This window comes from Felis catus, chromosome A2 (genome assembly GCF_018350175.1).
Source record: "Felis catus isolate Fca126 chromosome A2, F.catus_Fca126_mat1.0, whole genome shotgun sequence".
NCBI classification, from domain to species: domain Eukaryota; kingdom Metazoa; phylum Chordata; class Mammalia; order Carnivora; family Felidae; genus Felis; species Felis catus.
In genome coordinates, this window is record NC_058369.1 from 90855849 (window position 1) to 90875477 (window position 19629).

Sequence of the window (19629 nt, forward strand, 5' to 3'; positions counted from 1 at the left end):
GGAAGATTTTCATAAATGGCAGAGATAGATAGTAGAAACAGACACGAGTTCCTTTCCGTCCCTTTTGGCATAAAAACACCTAAGCATTTAGAATGTTATTCGACAGCAGGCATAATGTTCACTTGCTTGCGATTACAGTGTATATTCTGCATATCCAGCTCACGGCCTAGCACACACATAGTAGGTGTTCAATAAATATTTCATGAGTGAATGCGTCTCTGATGCTTTGAAAGAGGATAATATGCATGTTCCTAATTTAGTATTCTCCTCGCTGAAGCTTTCACTGAAGTAAATGTAGGTCAGCCTGAGGCCACATCTCTCCTACCTTCATAGGGGCCCGCCTCAGCAGGTATTTGTATTCCTTCCAAATACAAAGGAAGCATTTTTCTCTGGCAACTTCACAAAGTAGTATCTACAGTCCTACCTGTTAGTAGTTCTACCAGCAGAGTAATAGGAGAAGAGCACCTTGAGATGACAGGGTGGGCGATGAAATAAAAGAACCCCTTTCTCTACTTTAGTTCCCCTTTACTATGCCACAAATAAAATAGTCAAGAGTCATCTGCAAACATACTAGTCATGGATGTCCCTGTTCCTTCAAGGAATTTTTGTTGAGTATCTTCTGGATTGCAGGCAGACATTATGCCAGGCCCTGGATACACAAACATAAATAAAATACAGCCCCTACTTGTGAAACAGGCAGACTAATATGTATTATTACTTTCAGTGTAATGCGATGTTGCCTTTCAAGTTGGCTTTGGACAAGAGGATTTTCTTTCTTTTTTTTTTCTTAAGTTTATTTATTTACTTTGAGAAAGAGAGAGAGAGAGAGAGAGAGACAGAGCGAGCATGAGCAAGTGGGGGAGGGGCAAAGAGAGAGAGAGGGAGACAGAGAATCTTGAGCAGGCTCCATGCTGTGAGCACAGAGGCTGACATAGGGTTCAAACCATGAGATCATGACCTGAGCAGAAATCAAGAGTCAGACGCTTAACCAACTGAGCCACCCTGGCACCCTGGCCAAGAGCATTTTCTTAAGAGAGAATTAAGCTTTCCATAAACTGTAAGGTCGTCTTTACTCTTTCAGTCGTCAAACTTTCTACTGACCCAAGAGATACCTACCTGTTTTTCAGATACACGGTAAAGTTGTGTTGATGACCTTCTTTTAATTAGCTCTTCTCTTTTATTAGACACATAAAACAATTATTTTATAGAGCAATTTCTGCTTCTTTATCATTCATGATAATGATCACAGTGTCTTTTGCCTTCCATGGTAGTTTTGCTTCAAAGGGAATTACACATAGAGATCAAAGAGAGACCAGAAATTGATATGAAACACACACACACACACACACATATATATATATATATATATATATATATATATATATATATATATGACAGTATAAACTTTTTAAAAACTTATTATTAGGGGCTCCTGGGTGCTTCAGTCCATTTAGAGTCCAGCTCTTGGTTTCTGCTCAAGTCGTGATCTCACAGTACAGGGGATTGAGCCCCGCATTGGGCTCTGCACCAACAGAATGGAGCCTTCTTGGGATCCTCTCCCTCTTGCTCTCTCTCTGCCCCCCTCTCTCTCCTCTCTCTCTCTTTCAAAATAAATAAATAAACTTAAAAAGATTTTTATTATTAGACTTTCTAGTGCCCCGTGGCAGATCTCCCGGAGAGGCTCTGGGCTCACGCTGCGCGTTCCAATGACTGCTGCTGTCATTGCTGAGGCTCACACCTAAATAAACAAAACAAAACCCGGATGACTCACATGTCTCAAGAAAACAATCTATCGCTTGCTTCATGCAAAAGGAACAGAAAGCATGTGGAAAGCTGGGCTTTAAAGGGCACTGCAGGTGTGCCTGGGTGGTTCAGTGGGTTAAGCGTCTGACTTCAGCTCAGGTCGTGATTTCCCGGTTTGTGAGTTCTAGCCCTACGTCACGCTCTGTGGTGACAGCTCGGAGCCTGGAGCCTGCTTCGCATTCTGTGTCTCCCCCTCTCTCTGCCCCTCCCATGCTCACGCTCTGTTTCTGTCTCTCAATAATAAACAAAGGTTAAAGAAAATTTTTTTAAAAAAATAAATAAAGGGCACTGCTAACATGAGAAGGGAGAAATGTCAAAACTGTTAAAGTACATACTGAACTAGTTCCTGTCTCTTTTTTTATTGTTGGGTTTTGATTTTTTTCTTTACGCCTTAAAAATCCTCAATGTTGTGCCATTTTCTTTATTCCCAATGAGCAAAGAAACAAATAAGAACTATAATAGTAATAGCAAACATTTCTTGAAGTAGCTACAGTAGGAATATAAAGCAGGATTTGAGCAGAGAAGGAAGAGAGGAAAAAATTCTTGGCCTTTCCTGGTAGTGATTATTGAGTCTTTGATGATAAGTGGGTGTTTGCCAGACAGATAGGTACAGAAGGGCATTCATGGCAAAGGGAAAAACATGAGCCACATCAGGCACCATCAACATTCTAGAAGTCCTCTCAGGTAAACACAGTTCAGTCACGGCTGAGGCGCAGAGGTAGGAGGGAGCAGACGGGCCTGGTGAACAGTAAGGCTTGAGAGCTAGCCAGGGACAAGATTCTGGAGCATGAAGAAGTCAATCCTTCAACCTAGAGGCTGAAGGAAGTCAGTATAGACTGGTAGGAGACGGGCCATTCTGAGCAGCAAGTAAGACTCTGCATTCCTCGAGTGCCTCCTCGGGTGGGCCACCATTCAGATGACGAACATTTACCGACAAAGCTGACAGCACACAGCTGGTGTGGTTTTCGGACATCCTGACCAAGTGGAAGGCCAGCCCGGAGGACCCCCTCCCTCGTCAAACCCCACCAATACACAATCACGTACAAAAGCAGGAGAGCGGGCAGGTACCCCAAACCGCATTCAGGAGAATGTTCCAGGAATCTCTGCCATCACCTCTCTCACCAGACTCTAAAAATAATAAGCTTACCTCATCTGGGGAGAAGGGCGGCGCACAGGCGGCACGAGGGTGCTGGCCGGCGTTTGCTCCGGTGCTAGGTAGGTAGGTAGGTAGGTCTGCTGGCTTGTGTACATGCAACTGGGCTACTCCACACCAGGATTCTGGAATGTTCCCTAGGAAGACCCCAGCCTACTGTCAAAAACATGATTATCATGGCAGGGCTTTGCCTGCATCCTTGAAGGTGCGTTATGTTCTACCCTATAATGTAAAAAGAAGCTTGATTTCTGGAAGCATCCTAAGCCACAGTCTACTGCACAGACCCCACCACTGGTAATCACTACACCCCTCTGAACGTGAGGCCACATCAGGAGTTGCCTAACGCTGGCTGGAGGAGGCAGCTATCGGTGGCAATTGGAACTTTCCCCCATCATCTGCAGTCCAGGTGATACCATACGAATTTGAAAATGTTTTACTTGAGTAAGGTTATCTTTTCCTAACTGATAAAAACGTGCCTTGGGGGCCGGCAGCAGGTCTGTAGAACCTCCTGCGATGGTCCTGTTAGTGAGAACAAGAGCCTAGCACGGAGGGGTTATAAACAAAGAGGTGGCGTTGAAGGAAGCTAATCAGGTAAACTTTACAGGACTTAGTGGCTAAATAAGGGTGGAAGCGGGGAAAGTGGGAAGGGCTCAAGCTTGCAGGTTTCCGGCATGAGCACCTGGATACAAAGAAGATCCAATCGCAGAGATAAGCGAGAGTCTATAACCTACAGACCTTGAGGTGTCACAGGGATGTGTAGGCAGGGCTGTTCAGCAGGCAGCTAACCTAGGAATCATTTCAGTGAGAGTTGAAACCTTGACAGTGGATGACCGAGCCTGGGGTGGGGAGGAGGTGTTCAACAATGAAATTTGAGATGTAGAAGAAAGAGAACAGAAACCTAGGAAGCTGGAGCAGGTAGAAAGTAGTCAGAATCTCAATGAAGTTCAAGTCAAATGAGGACTACAGTGGGGTTAGTGGATTTGAAAACTTAGCAGATCAGTAGTAGCTTTTTCCAGAGCCGCCTTTTTTTTTTTTTCTTCCTTAGAGCAGTGAAGGCAGAATCTTGATTGCAGCGGGCTGAGAGTATCTAGAATAAAGGAAGGACAGGAATGTGATGGCAGAAATGCAGAAATGGTGAAAGAGTCACTTGGGTGTTTTGTTTCGTCCCCAAATGGAAAGAAAAGAGTGAATAAAAAGGGCTGGTCTATAAATGTAGCTGAAGGAGAAAGGATACAGATTAATCCAAGTTACTGCCCTACCATTGACTGACCAGAGTCAATGACCGAGTAGGTGAAGTACTGAACTCGGCATTAGGAAAACCAGTCTAAACATCACCCCCATTCCAGGTACACTTTGACTGGTCGCTTCACTGTTTTAGTCCTCAGTACCCATTTCTGGGAGATGGAACCGCTAAGATCTGCGTCACCATGTGTTGTAAGGGCTGGGTGAGAATCCCTGGGGGGAGAGTGCCTGGTGTAGTGGTGCAGTATGTGTTTACTAACTGGTAATTTGAGTCATGATCCCGTCAAAGGTCTGATTGGGGACCCTCAATGTAATCACTGATGTTTTGTTTACCATTTTTGTTCATATAATTTTTATCTCTTTAGGAATTTGGTAACAGGCTCTGTTAGTCTGTTCCTCCCTTATTTGAAGGACAGGCCAAAGACCCAGTTTGGAAATGAGAGAGGAGGACTAGCGGGCAACATTGGCTTCATCCATTGATATCTCCCGGAGGTACAGAAGCAGGATTCATGAAGATGTTGACAAGACTCCAAGTTCTCATGTTAGCTTTGTTTTCAAAGGGATTTTTACTCTCTTTAGGGGACCATAACTTTCTGAGGAGGGAAATTAAAATAGAAGGTGACCTTGTTTTAGGGGGTCTGTTTCCTATTAATGAAAAAGGCACTGGAACTGAGGAATGTGGGCGAATCAATGAGGACCGAGGGATCCAACGCCTGGAAGCCATGTTGTTCGCTATTGATGAAATCAACAAAGACAATTACTTGCTACCAGGAGTGAAGTTGGGTGTGCACATTTTGGATACTTGCTCAAGGGATACCTATGCATTAGAGCAATCACTGGAATTTGTCAGGGCATCTTTGACTAAAGTGGATGAAGCTGAGTATATGTGTCCTGATGGATCCTATGCCATCCAAGAAAATATCCCATTGCTCATTGCAGGGGTCATCGGCGGCTCATACAGCAGTGTTTCCATACAGGTAAGATTGGCCGGCACCATTGTTAAAATGCTATGTCTCTTTGGTTTCATGTCCTGGGGAAACAAAAAGAAAATATCCTGATAATTGCCTTCATGGCTAATATTAAAATATAATCGATCATTTCAGTGGGTATTTGGTAATACAGGCTTGCAGACGTAACATTTCTCTAGCGATGAAAACTGTTTAGAAGTGTCTCCGGTAGCTACTGTGGCATAACAAACTATCCCAAAACTCAGTGACTTAAAACAAGATTTTTTATTATAGTTTATAATAATTATAAATTGATCTGAATCTAAATTGATCTGAAGATCAGCTGGAGTGAGCTGATCGAGGTGGGGTTCAGCTGTGGGTGGCTCTATTCCTGGTTGTTCCTTATCCTCCACCTGGAATTGCTGGGCTACCTCAGACGCGTTCTTCTCAGAGCAATGGCAGAGGTGCAAGGAAATGCAAAGTTAACTGCACGGGCCCCTTCCAAGTTTCTGCTTTATCATTCCTTCTAACATCCTGTTAACCAGAGCAACTGACAGGGCTCAGCCCAGAGTCGAGGAGCAGAGAAATATGTCCTGCCCACAGGACAAGTGCTATGAAATTACATCACAAAGGATGTGGGTATAAGGTGACATGATTATTTGAAGCCATCCATACAATCAACCATCAGAAGAAATAGCATCTAAACTCTGGGGTTTTTTTACACTAATTTTTACTAAAGCATCATTTTGTTCAGAGACTAATCGTAAACAGTTTCTCATGGTGCAAGTCTGAAAATGTATGCAGAAAAGCCAGTGAATTACTACCATGGCAGTGGGGGGGGAGGGGGGGGGAACAATTCAGCCTGTGACTTAAATTAAGATAAAAAGTTGACAATTGGATCTTATAATTATGTTAGAAAAAGAAGGAACACGTTATTCAAACACTAGCAATTTTTACTCACACGGTCACAGAATTTTAGAGATGGAAAAGAGCTGAGAAATTACTAACTCAACCTTCTCATTTTCCCAAGTCCCAGAAAGACTGGTTTCATGAAAAGTCCTATTGGTAGGCAGCTCAAGAACTAGAACTCAAATCTTATGTACTTTTGTGCTCTTTCAACTGTTCCATATGGTTTCTATATGTTAGCTGCCATTCAATCTTTTTTTTTTTTTTTTTTTTGTGAGAGGCACGAAGGTCACAATAATAGAAGTCCATGGCATGAAAGGTCACAATAATAAAAGTCCGTGATTCCAAGAGTCATGTTCTTTGCCTCTTACCAAATTACTATAATCAAAGCCCCAAGCACTAACAGAAGTCAGATTACATTCATGTTATCTTTAGATGTCACAAACCACTTAAGTCGGCTCTATTTGCATTGGAATAACCTTATTTCTATCTCCTAGATTCCTGGCATTTAAAATTCTATGTACAATTCTGCGCTGCTCTAAATGAGCTACTTCAAATTTCTTTCCTTCTTCAGAACACACCCTCATATTATGAGTAATTAGGATAATTGGTTTTTCATAAACACCCTTTGGCTTCATTAGGTGGATAGAAAATATTGCACATCTCAAAGCATATTATGTTAATTTTGCCACTATCTCTATACTTGGATCAGGAGAGACGGGATTGGCTATTTGAGAAGAGAGAATTAAAAATATGTATCTGTCATCTTTCAATAATAATCTCACCAGATGGGTGCCAATCATTTTATAAATATTTATATTATACCTGATATTACCACTGGTAAGAGAATATATATATGCTTTTCTGACCTTAGTTTCTTCAGTGCAATAAATTACACTCTACACCAGATGTGTAAATACCTGTTTAGCCAAAGTAATTAAACTATGCCAGGCAAATAGAGTTTTTAAACTAATTTTACTCTTTTACTACCTATGTACCTTCAAAAGGCAGCGGGAGGGGGCAAATTGTTTTATTAAAAAAAAAAAATCTGGGCTACTAAAATCCTGTATGAGTTCACAAGGGAAGAAGCCACTTCTTAATCATCAAAGGACCTAGCTTATTATTTCATTCATGTGGTCAAAATTAACATAAAGTCACAAATGCTGATATGATTTCTGTCTCCACAGCACAAATAAAGAATCCAAAAGTATCATGCTATAATGAAGGATATCAATTTTGACCACCAGAAAGATGGGGTTATGGTTCCAACTCCACATTTTTTAGCTCATGTGTAAAATAAGCAAAATAGGGGCCCCTGGGTGGCTCAGTGAAGCTTCTCACTTCAGCTCAGGTCATGATTTCGTGGTTTGTGAGTTCAAGCCCCAAGTTGGGCTTTGTGCTGACAGCTCAGAGCCTGGAGCCTGCTTCTCTCTCTGCCTCCCTCTCTCTCTGCCCCTACCCTCCCTCTCTCTCCAAAATAAACGTTAAAAGTAAATAAATAAAATAAGCAAATAGCATCTACCTTGATAAGTTGTTGAGAGGATAAATTGATAGCATCTGTGGAAAATGCCTCACCAAAACACTACCATATTCAATAAATGGTAACTATTAGGTCCCCACAATGATAGGAAAAGTCAGTAGAAGAACCACATCTAAAACCAACTCCATGGCCTTCCCAGTGGCCAAACAGTCCCATGAGGCCATTGTTGGTGCCCCATATGCTTCCTCAACAAGTCAATCTGTGTATATCCCTTGTGTGTGTTCTGCACTAGGACAAGGGTTAGAAAGACCACTAAAGTAAGAAAGAACACAGCCTTGACCTCAAGGAACTCACACTCTGGCTTCAGGTACAATATTCCTATGAAATAACAGTAACTACAATTCCCAATACGTTCATATAGCTCACAAGGTCAGAAACAACATTTAGAAAGGTTTTGAGAAAGATGGATAGCATGAAAGTTGCACTGGAGGAAGGCTAAGTGAGCCACAGTGTGAAGGAGACACTGGATCTGAAGAGGCCAATTGGAATATTGTGGCAGATATCCGTGGGCCAGAGGACGAAGGCCTTGACACAGTAAGGGAGTGAGCTGGAGAGGAAGTGCAGAGATGGCTTCACCCCTTCCTCCATAGCCCCCTGGGGTCCTGACTGCTCAGGCTCTCATTAGACCACACACTGGTCCTGGCCAAAGTAAACTAGGGGGTGGAGTGATTTGTCTATACACTGAATTTCAGACAGCTTCCAAGGAACACTTCCCCACAGGGTCTTGCTTTCAGCTAGGCATCATGAACAAAGAGAGGTCTTAGGGAGACCCCTTGAGGAGCTCAGAGAATTCTTAGCTATAGAGCTAAGAACTAAGGTGTGTTAGGGGCACCTGGGTGGCTCAGTTGTTTAAGTGTCTGACTCTTGATTCCAGCTCAGGCCATGATTTCACAGTTTGTAAGATCGAGCCCCCATCCAGCTCTGCCCTGACAACATAGAGCATGCTTGGGATTCTCTCTCTTCCTCCCTCTCTGCTGCTCCCCAACTTGCATTCTCTCTCTCTCTCTCTCTCTCAAAATAAATGAGTAAATTTTAAAAAAAGAAAGAAAGAAAGAAGAATTAAAGTGTGTTATCCATTTGAAATAAATCTTTTAGTAAGAATTTTAAAACATAGTCAGAGGCAATCCAAAGCAATAAATTTCTAATGCTGAATTTAGAGCACTCTTGTATATTAATGAAGAAAAGATTTTAAGAGAGTGGATTTTTCAGGGTACCTCTCACACTTGCCCACTACTCCTGGACTGATTCTTCTCATAAACCCCGGTGTCTGATAACCGTAGTAACAGCATGTAGCCGGTAGCCACAAAGATTCATTTATGTCAGGCAACACTGTAATCCATTTTTAACTACTTCTGACTTCCTGAATATTTAATGGAAAGTATCTTTGCTTGAACTGAGCAGAGGGGAAAAAACAGGGTGAAGCCAGAGAAGAAATGTACTAACACAAATCCACCACCCAATTTGAAAACTTCCTATCATCTAACTGTAACGCCCAGTCCCAAACCAAAGAGTTTTTTGTTACAAAACTGCCTGTTGAGAGAGAGGATTTTAGAGAATGATAATAATCCCCCTACGTGAGCCTGGATTGCTTTCTTGGTGGGATTGCTTGAGGAGATGCTTTCTCTCCCGCTTCCTCTTCTTTCATTATCTTCTCACTAACTGAAAAGAACTCTCTGGAAGTCAGCAGAGGAGATACCTCCTGCTGTGTTAGCTCATACAATAGGCATTGTTTGCAGAGGGTGAAAACTGCATGAAAGAGGAAATTCTTAATGATTTACTGAGTTAAACTGTATCACCATGGATGAAGACCTTAATAATTATTTTCCCAACACTCTCATTAAGTAGCGCAAACCACTCTGTGGTTGTCCCTTTTATAAAGCAACAGTATTGATTTCTTAACTGGATAATCTATGAAAGCTAGCACCAAAATCCTTCTTTATTAGCAAATATACATGGGATCTATTGACCTCCTCTGGTGATTCTCTTTAAGACGATTCTGCTCTTCCCCAGAAGCTTGCAATCTACCCACTTCAAGGGAAAATAGTATTTATTCAAGAAGAGTATCGGGTTGGTTGCCTTTAGCTGGGCCATTGTCTACAGGGTACTTATTTTGAAGCATTGTTCATGCTTGTGCTTTTTTAAACAGACTACAATGAGAGCTCCTCAGCTGTCCATTCAAACATGTCCCTTGAATTGTTCCAAAAACGTTCCTCTCTCTTTTTCAGAGGATGTGTCATTTTTTTCAGTCTTTCTTGCCAACCTGGAGCACATTTTAACTGAAATGACAGGTATTAGTTGACCCGGCTGCTGTGTCCCTGAGTGTTAAAGTGACCTCAGCAACAAATGGGGGCCTGGGTTAGATGGCATCTAAAAGATGAGCTCATAGAAAGGGCAGAAGAGAGCCTTGAAAGGATCTCACTACCTCTCTCTCATGCCCAGGATAGTCAGACCCTTTTACAGGCAATATCCGTATCTCAGGACCTTTCTAGCCCTGGGAGAGAGTCATTGTGACATTAGTATCATGACACGGATTTGGAATGCCATGCATTGCTTCCATCATGTCTCTGATCAGAATAACTCCTTAAACTAAATCCCTTGCAGTAGGTTTCACGGAGTTTCTCTAGATGGGGCAAGGGGAACGGCACATGAAGACACCACTCTCTTATTCCTCCACCAAGTCCACGGCGCAAAAGCGGTCTGCCACTGGCCAGTTTGAATTAAGCACTGCCCTCCCCCGCAATGATTCATTTCTTTTTAAAATTCAAATGCTTTAGGAAGAGTCACACACGAATTGCTCGTCTTATTATGACAGCATTAGAAAAATAATCGAAGGACTTGGAGATACAAAAGCCTTCGTGCTGTTAACTATGTCCAAGTCTCAGACAGACTGCTGGATGGAAAATTTTATACTTTTTCTGTGGATCAATATGGTGAACCTAGAGGAGAGTTTCTCAGCCTTGGCAGTATTGGGCTGGTGCTGCCCTTGTGCTTGGGAGGTTTATTTAGCAGCATCACCGGCCTCCACCCGCTAGACTCAATGCCGGCAGCACCTGAAGTTGTGACATCCAAAAATGTTCCCATGCCTTGCCAAATCACAGAGCTATGGCCCTTCCCAACCGGCAATCACTGATCTAGAACAAGGCGCATTTGGGGCCGACATAAGGGAGATGTCCTAGAAATGAAACAGCAGGGGGTGTGAGGAAGTGAGTCCTCTGTCACTGGGGTTATTCAAGCAAAACTGGCCCATTTTTGAAAGTGAAGCAGCATGTTCATGTTGGTATTTGAACTAGACGGCATTTAAGGGCACTTCTCGCGTAACGAAAATGCTCTACTATTGCGATACAAGGGATTACCACAGAAACAGTATCTCAAATATGAAGCAAATAAATAATTGGCTCTTCTCTGTCAGGCTCACTTTGAAGAAGCCCAGCCAATTGTTATTTCACTTGATTATGGTAGTATTTTTTATGAGTTTGGTGAACCCGGCATCTCAATTACCTACATATTACAACCAGGGCTCTCACAAAAATCATTTTTCATCAGAAAATAAGCATCTATTAAGCATTTATATTTTAGGAACATCAAGAATACTATTGTGTAGGGTCTGGGTAACATGGAGCAGAGAGAATATAAAATAAAATTTAAAAATAGACCTCTTAGGGGGTTCCTGGGTGGCTCAGTCAGTTAGGCATCTGACTTCAGCTCAGGTCATGATCTCACGGTCTGTGGGTTCAAGCCCTGTGTCGGGCTTTGTGCTGACAGCTCAGAGCCTGGAGCCTGCTTCGGATTCTGTGTCTCCCTCTCTCTGCCCCTCCCTGCCTCATGTCTGTCTCTGCCTTGGAAAAATGAATAAACCTTAAATTTTTTTTTAAAAAAATAGACCTCTTAGGAGTCCCTGAGGCCTGTATAAGCAAAGGAGGAGGTATCAAACCCATATATAAAACAGGCGTAAGAATAGGACCTGAGTATCAATTGACAGCATAAGCCCTAGGAGACCAGAGAGCATGACAGAATGAGCAGAAGGCAGTGGAGATAAACAGGAAAAAGACATTTAGATCAGTGTAAACATCAAGCCTGCCTCTGAAGTCTCCCTGGAAAGTTGCTTGCTCATAGTCTCCCAGAGAGGATCTGCACATTCTTTCATGAAAGAGAGAACACGGTGTTTCTTCCACCTGGGATGTAATGTTCTTCAGCTGTCTGTAGGCCTTCCCAAACCCCACCTACCTTCAGTTCTCACTTCCAACCCTACCCTTCTTGAGAAACGCTTCCCAAGCTCCCACAACGTAAACACACATCACCACTACTATCTTATTAAATACCATTGTTTATTTGCAGATCTAGTTTTCCACCAACCGATAAGCCACGTGAGTTTAGGAAATGCATCCTTTTGCCTGTGTACTGAGGGCACCAAGGATAATGCCTCTACCAGGTAACCAAATCTCGGCCTCGGGGGGGGTCACAGCCACGACCCACCTATTCCAGATTAGTCTAGGTGTTCATAAGTTTCAAATAAGCATTTTCTTACAATGGAAAACTGGGTTTGATGCAAAAGGACGATGATGTAGCAAAGTGAGAATGTGGGACAAAAGTTTCCCCCCACTCTCCCCTCCTCTACTGCCTGCACATGGGCCACAAAAGATACCTTGATTTCAGTATCAAAAGATACCACAAAGATACACAAATGGGTTCGACTTCGTTTGCGCTTAGAGTTGTCCAGAGACAACCAACCAAGTTCACAGAGCTGGACACCCATGGCCATTCCGGATGAGGAGAGGGCTCTGTTCTTAGTCCACACAGAGTCATCAGAGGGCCAAGTATTGCCACAGCCTATGCTCAGAGCTAATGCAGAAGAGAAGGAAACATCATCCTGACCTCAACAAAAGCAGAGTGACAGCATTAGAAATCCATCTATCTTTAGTGTGTCAATCACCAGGAAAGTAAAGATGATAGTTGTATTTAGTAAGTTTAATAATGCAGATACAATGATCATGGCACAGATATGCTACAACTATACATTTTTAGCAAGACTTTCCTAAAATTTTACTTTCAGCTCGGTGATTTAAAACTCTGCATGCAGACAGGGTTCATTTAAGCCTTCATTGCCTCTTTCCTCATGTCTAAGTTGGAGATATTAATGGTACTCTCTTCCTGGTAATTATAGGAATTAAATGAGACAATACATTTAAAAACAGCAAAAATAGTGTTTCACACATAATGAACATTTAACATTTTAGATTTTAGTAGATATTATTTTTTTTTTTAATTTTTTTTTCAACGTTTATTTATTTTTGGGACAGAGAGAGACAGAGCATGAACGGGGGAGGGGCAGAGAGAGAGAGGGAGACACAGAATCTGAAACAGGCTCCAGGCTCTGAGCTGTCATTACAGAGCCTGACGCGGGGCTCGAACTCACGGACTGCGAGATCGTGACCTGGCTGAAGTCGGACGCTTAACTGACTGCGCCACCCAGGCGCCCCAGTAGATATTATTATTGATATTATTAGTTTTTAAGTTTATTTATTTATTTTGAGAGAGACAGGGACAGCGTGAGTAGGGGAGGGACAAAGAGAGAGGGAGAGAGAGAATCCCAAGCAGGCTCCAGGCTGTTGGTGCAGAGCCTGACGTGGGGTTCAAACCCATAAACTATACGACTGCGACCTGAGCTGAAGTCAGACACTTAACTGACTGAGCCACCCAGGCACCTCTGGTATTATTAGTATATCATTATCATATGTTAGTTTGTTTTTGTTTTTTTAACTTTTAACAACTGCAGTCCAAGAGAAACAGTTCTTGGAGGCATTGGGGGTCATTCAAGGTGAAGTCTCTACTACTTTGCAAATAGTGGAAACAACATTAGGATCCTGAGAGCTTGCCTCCCACACTGCTATCCTGATCATCCCCTCACAGAGCCAAAGCTTCAGGAAACTCCAACTCAAAAGTTATCTCAAATAGAATCTTTTTATTTATTTCCTTTCCAGACTTTTCATTCTAAAGCAATTTCACAAAGCTGATTGTTTTGAAACCTCCCCTCATTGTTCCTGCTTCCCCTCCTCAAAAAAAAAAAAAAAAAAAAAAAAAAAAGGGTAATACTGTTCAAGCACTTTATCACCGGGAGGGAGGCAACAGCAATTTTAAAATGCTTTTGTTAACATTGTTTCATTGTAGAAATTTCTCACCAGAGGTAATTATCTAAGATGCGCTGGTTGGTTGGTTTTGTTTTTTGTTTTTTTTTTCCTTTGCTTTGGGGTTAATTTATTCCTTAATTAATTCCCCTTCTGTCGTGTTTATTTGGAAACTACTCTTGTGAAAAACAAGAGGTTACCATCAGGACCACTGTCCAATGGGCAAGAGAATGGCCCATGGCTGAGAACCAGCTTTTTTTTGCCATCACATGTCTTTGACGGAGGTCATAGGATGAAATGCAAGGAATACAGACATTCCTGACATATCAGCAAGTGTTTTATACTGTGAAATAGATGAATAGGTAAGCTAATTGAATTAGGACTCCTGACACCTTTAGCTAAACCTAAGATGTGATTTTGCTTTAACAACACAAAGTTCTCTTTTCAAATTACCATTAAACATGTGCCTTTTAAATGGATCAATACATAAGGCTCAGGATTTCAATACGGAAGGAGCCAACACTTGGCAGTTTATGATAATGAAAGTTCATTGATTTAATGTAGTAGAAGTGCTTTTACTGGTCTATGAAAAATGAAGTTGAAAACTTACAGAGTGTTTTTCTAATTAATGGACTTTGGAAATTTAAGAATAGTGTTCCAGAAACACTTGGAGCTAAATTCTAAGCAAACGTTGATACTCCAGGCAGTGTATCAGTGGGACTTTGGACACTGAAATTGTGGTGTTGCTATTTCTGACATCACCACCTGGTATGTTATGGAAATCCCTCTGTTACTAGTGACAAACCCTTGATTCTTGCCAGCTCTGACTTTACCTTCCAATAGAGGGAACTGCAACACAGGGGAGAATACAATAGAAGCAAACACTTTCAAAAACTATATTCCAGATTTAGACCGGATTTCCTTGCCAAGTGGTCAGAATGGCAAAGCATCTTGAAACATTTGCCATCACTTAATAGGGCTGAATTTGTAGGGCATGCATCCCAGGGACCCATTGCTTTCTCCCAGGCACTGTGCCTCCGGTTTGGGGAGCTGCCATCAGGTTCACAGTGAGGCCTCGTAGGACACAAACCAGGCAATTAAGCTTCCCCAGTGTGGAAAACAGATGTGATTGAACACATCATTCACAATTTGTTCAGAATTTTTCCATTGAAAGTACCTTTCCATAGAAGTAAAAACTATACATATGTCTATGTCGTAAGTACATCTCACCTATGCTTACACAGTAGTTTTAAGGAATATCACTGGGAACCAGATTTAAAGAAGTCCAACAGCCCACACAAGTTGGTGCCATCCAGCAAATTTCAACTGTTACCAATGGCCACTGAACGGACTCTCAGTGTTCATTTCCACGTTAAAGAAAGGCTTTAGCAGGGATTTAAAAGTTCTTTATCCTTTCTATTCTGTCCAACGACCAGTATTATTTATGACCTGCTTCTTTCCAAGAAGGATGGAAGGTGGCCTGTAAGGACATGAACAGGATAACAAAGAAGACACAAGTATTTGAGTACCAACCAAATAAAAGAGGTTTTTTTAAGTTTGTTTGTTTGTTTGTTTGTTTACGAGAAAGAGAGAGAGAGAGAGCAGGAGCAGGGGAGAAGCTGAGAAAGAGAAAGAGAATCCCCAGGAGGGTCCAGTACAGAGCTCAATGCAGGGCTCCATTGCATGAGATCACGACCTGAGCCAAAATCAAGAGTCGGGTGCTCCACCGACTGAGCCACCCAGGGCCCCTCCAAATAAAACAGTTTTAGGTGGGCTGAGATTTTCCATTAACCCTCCAATCTTGATATTTCTAGTATGAACTTATTCATCATTACTGGGGTTACATGAACTCACAGCCTAAGTCAGGATGAGTGTTTTGTTAATCTTATTACCTTTCCCTGACTCTTTCTTTTCAAGTTGGATGCCTTACAGTACAGCGTTTTTGTATTTATTTTTCTTTTTTTTTTTTATGAGAGAGAGAGAGAGAGAGAGAGAGAGAGAGAGAGAGAGAACATGAGTGGGGGAGGGGCAGAGAGAGAGAGAGAGAGAGAGAGAGAGAGAGAGAATCTTAAGCAGGCTCCATGCTGAGTATGCCTTGATCCCACGAATCACGAGATCATGACCTGAGCCAAAATCAAGAGCCAGACACACTCAACCAACTGAGCCACCCAGGCACCCCCACTATAGCTAGCCTTTTTTTTTAAACACAACTTTAAAAGTCACGTCATTCCCTTAATTACAAATTTTAATGGTTTTATTTTGTAAACAAATCCAAAAATGTTTAGCACACGCTAAAATCCAAAATGTTTAGCACAGCATATAAAACACTTAGCAGTGTAGCTACAGTCCCTCTGTTCTTTGCCTTCTACTAAATATTGCAAGACACTTGGTGCCCTGATAATACTAAACTATCGGATACTATTAAAACAAAGACCCTTCTCTGTCTATGTATTCTTACATCCTTCTCTCTTTCTCTGGTGACGTTTCACCGGTCCTTCAAGATCAAGCCTACAAGTTTCCTCTCCAGGAGGGCCTGCCATGACTCACCTGAGTGTTATTAGTTGCTCGTTCACCTGTGTTTCTGTATAAGTTTGTATACACATACCTCAAAATTTTAAACCTTGGCTATGTTTTTTCTTCCTTGCACCAGACTATAATTTCATGGAAGGCAGTGGGGGTACCTTACTCATGACAGAAAAATCTAAAGTTTAGAAGAGTGCCCTATACCATTGGCACTGATCAAAGTCCGCTGAATGAATGACTGCTGGGTGAGATGTTACCATCATCTCTATCACTTTCTGAGCCTTTGCTAAGTGCCAGCCCCTGAGTTCAATACTTCACTTGTGTTGTCATTTCATCCTCGCATAACTTCTCAAGCAAGGGACTACTATTATTTCCTTTCTACAGACGAGATAACTGAATCTTAAAGGAGTTAAAACAATTCGCCTAAGGTCACACAACCGGCGAGGGAAGGAGCGGGGCTTCCAAACGTTGGCCTCTTTGATTCCGCTCCAGCGCAATGAACCACTACACTATTTGCTTTTCTTCCTGACACCTCTGTTGAAGTAGTGAACAGCCAAAGGGGAAACCGTGAATAACACAGTTCTATTTGCTACAAATAATGTGGTATGTGACCTTCTGCCCTAAATTATTGCCCCAGGACCTCAGGAGGAAACAGTAACCTTTTTTTTGTTGTTGTTCAACCGGGCCTTAGCCCTCATCTGCCCCCAGGCGTAGCAACAACTTTTGGCCTTTGGTTAACAGCTAACAAGGAAAGAAATGCCTCTCTCATTGGTACGACTATATTTGTCATGTTGTCGTTAGGCAAGTCACTTCAGGGGTCACAGAAAACATGGTTTAATGCAACTTGCGGCTCTGTTAAATCCTCGAACAGGCACTGTAGAAAATCAATCCCCGAGGTACGAAAAGACCTGCTTCTAACGGATCTGTCGGTGTCAAGTCCCCCTGGGAGCCATGCTTTTGCAGGTGTTACTGGCAAACACGAACACACTCTGGACCAGATCCGACATAGACCTCTTGATCCCGTTGTTAGTGACTGGAGCCCAAATGAATTCAGTTCCATGATTTCTCTCGAAAATTAATTCATGGAGAAAAAGGGGAGCAAAAGTCAGATGCCAACCGATTCAGTCGGCAAAATGCCTTCTGGCTCTTCTTCTAAGCACGTGCTAAGTCAGGATGGAAACAAAGTTATTCCTCCAATAGTGCCGTGTTAGGAAGGGAGCAAGACAGAGCAGCATTGTCACCATGAGAAACCCGACATGTCTTAAAATACTGGTCCCCCAAAAAAACGTGATTCGAGGAGTCCTATGTGGTTTGCATATCATTTCAGTTTTGAGAGCACCCAAATGGGTAACCTTTCTATTCATAAATCCATTTGCCATGAATGGAGACAATGAAAGTATATTACTGTCCAGGTTGTAAGCCACAGGCGTTGAGTGCAGCGATTTCGGGAGAGGTTGGGATAGAAATCAGGGTAACTTCAAGGCATTTTTGTAAGTTTTCGCCACAGATAAAGAATCCTTTGTCTGGACTGCCCCTACAAAATCATCAGGACTGAGTCAGGCTGTTGAACGGGAAAGGCAGTATGAACCTTTGACTAGTGTTCGGGGGCCACGGCATGCAAGAGTTAGTGACTTTTGCAGATTATACTGAGTAAACTGCCATTTGCTACACTCTATTATGTGATTTCCTAAATCCAGATTAATCTCTGGCCTTCAGTCATGGGCTGTAGTCAACTGTTTTCATGCAAAATGTTCCCAGATGTGCTGCAGGTAGGGCAGTCCAAAAAAAAAAAAAAAATGACTAATCCTTTCCACAGTAACAATATGATTGGCATCCTTTATGGGCAGATAACTCATGTGATGTGAACAGCTTGGATTCCTCAGGCGGTTTCTCAACTATATACCACCTCCAGTTGCAGTTTAAAATACAAACCAATCCGGGATTTTGTACAGCTGACAGTGCAACTTGGTCATTCGGAAGAGCAGGGTCGGTGAGGTCTCTTACCATCACCACTTTCACAACCTGCTTCGTGTACTCACGTGGGTTATGAGGTAGCAGATGGTTCAAAGTGCAGCCCTCAGTGTTTCTCTTCCAGACTTATATATAATCGCTTAATTAAAAGGACGGAGCCAAGCATTCAGGACTGCACGTGTGATAAAACAGCTGAAGTTGTTGGCTTAATCTTAGAAAACAGCCCCAAAGAGATAGATGAACGGCTAAGAATGCAAAGGCAAACCCATGGTGGCTATTATTGAATCTCCTGATTCCCAGGACAGCCACAACGAGTTATTTTTCAAATGCATATACTTCAGCCGTATAGACAGTGTTTCTCTTGGAAAGTAAACATTTGATGCCTCTCACCATCTGGAACTTTTGTAGGTAAGTACAGGTCCACACAAAAATGAGTTATCGGTGTTCCCTTTAATGTATTAGCACAGTCTCCGAAGCCAATGACACTGTAAGTTCTGAAAGGCATCCTTGTGAAGGGACAATCTCTTGAGTGGGAAATCTATTTCCACTAGACCCTAAACTTGCACACGCCTTTCTGTCTTCTGTTGAGAAAAATATGTGGCACAGTGCCACCGCAGAAGGCACAAAGCTCATGTTTGAAATGGGTACGTCATAGACATCCTGAACGGGAAGAGAGACCGCAGGATTGATGTGGAGCCTCACAGGCGACAGAAATTTCCAATCCATATTCCCTTTCCACATCAAAGAACAGACTATCTGAGCTCTTTTTCACAGTTCATACTCTTTTGCTCTCATGATGAGGACATCACTGAAACGAAGCATGACACCCAGAGTACTAAAAAGAAGAGTCCCCCTGACTTGCTAAAAAATGTTGAGAGAAGTAAAACTTTCAGAAACATTGGGCTTTAACTCAAAATACTCAACGGCACATAAGGATGGTTTTGATGCCGACAGTAGCATCACTCCACAATCAGCTATTGACTATCGGAAAGGTAAAGTTTTAGACATTCCCAAGAAAGAATAAGGGAGCAACTGATGACAGTTCTGAGTGTTTGGCTGCTTAATGTGTCTTGTATATGATGCATTTGTCTCCAGAAAAAAAAAAACAACTTCTCTTACCAGCAGATCCTAATATCAGTTCATTTGGTGAAGCCTGCCTTAGATATACATTTATATGACCCCTACTCTAGGTATATGTTGTTTGAGAATTGAGGTTTCAGGGATAAGGCCCTTAGTTTGTTTTTCTCAGAATGAAAGACAGTTTTATACCCTAAAGGGAATTGGTCTGATGACCAGATCCAGTTGATATAATATTGACTTCCTTTTATAGACTCCCAGTTGGTGACACAGAAATAATGTGAAGAAATCGGTTTTAATCATACGAAATACTCTGCTTCAGATTCCTAAACGTCTAAGCCAATT

General features: G+C 42.2%; 1 protein-coding gene across 4 annotated transcripts in view; it reads left to right on the top strand.

Annotated features, from left to right (window-relative positions):
* GRM3 (glutamate metabotropic receptor 3) overlaps positions 1–19629 on the top strand; it is a 220510-nt gene that overhangs the window by 116804 nt on the left and 84077 nt on the right. For 3 of the 4 annotated variants that reach the window (XM_045052323.1, XM_019825400.2, XM_006929146.5), the window contains exon 2: positions 4564–5175. The exons of the other annotated variant lie outside the window; for it this stretch is intronic. In XM_045052323.1, coding sequence (XP_044908258.1) covers positions 4708–5175 — 468 coding nt within the window. In that variant the 5' untranslated portion in view covers positions 4564–4707. The remainder of the gene's footprint in view (positions 1–4563; positions 5176–19629) is intronic. 4 annotated transcript variants of the gene reach the window in all.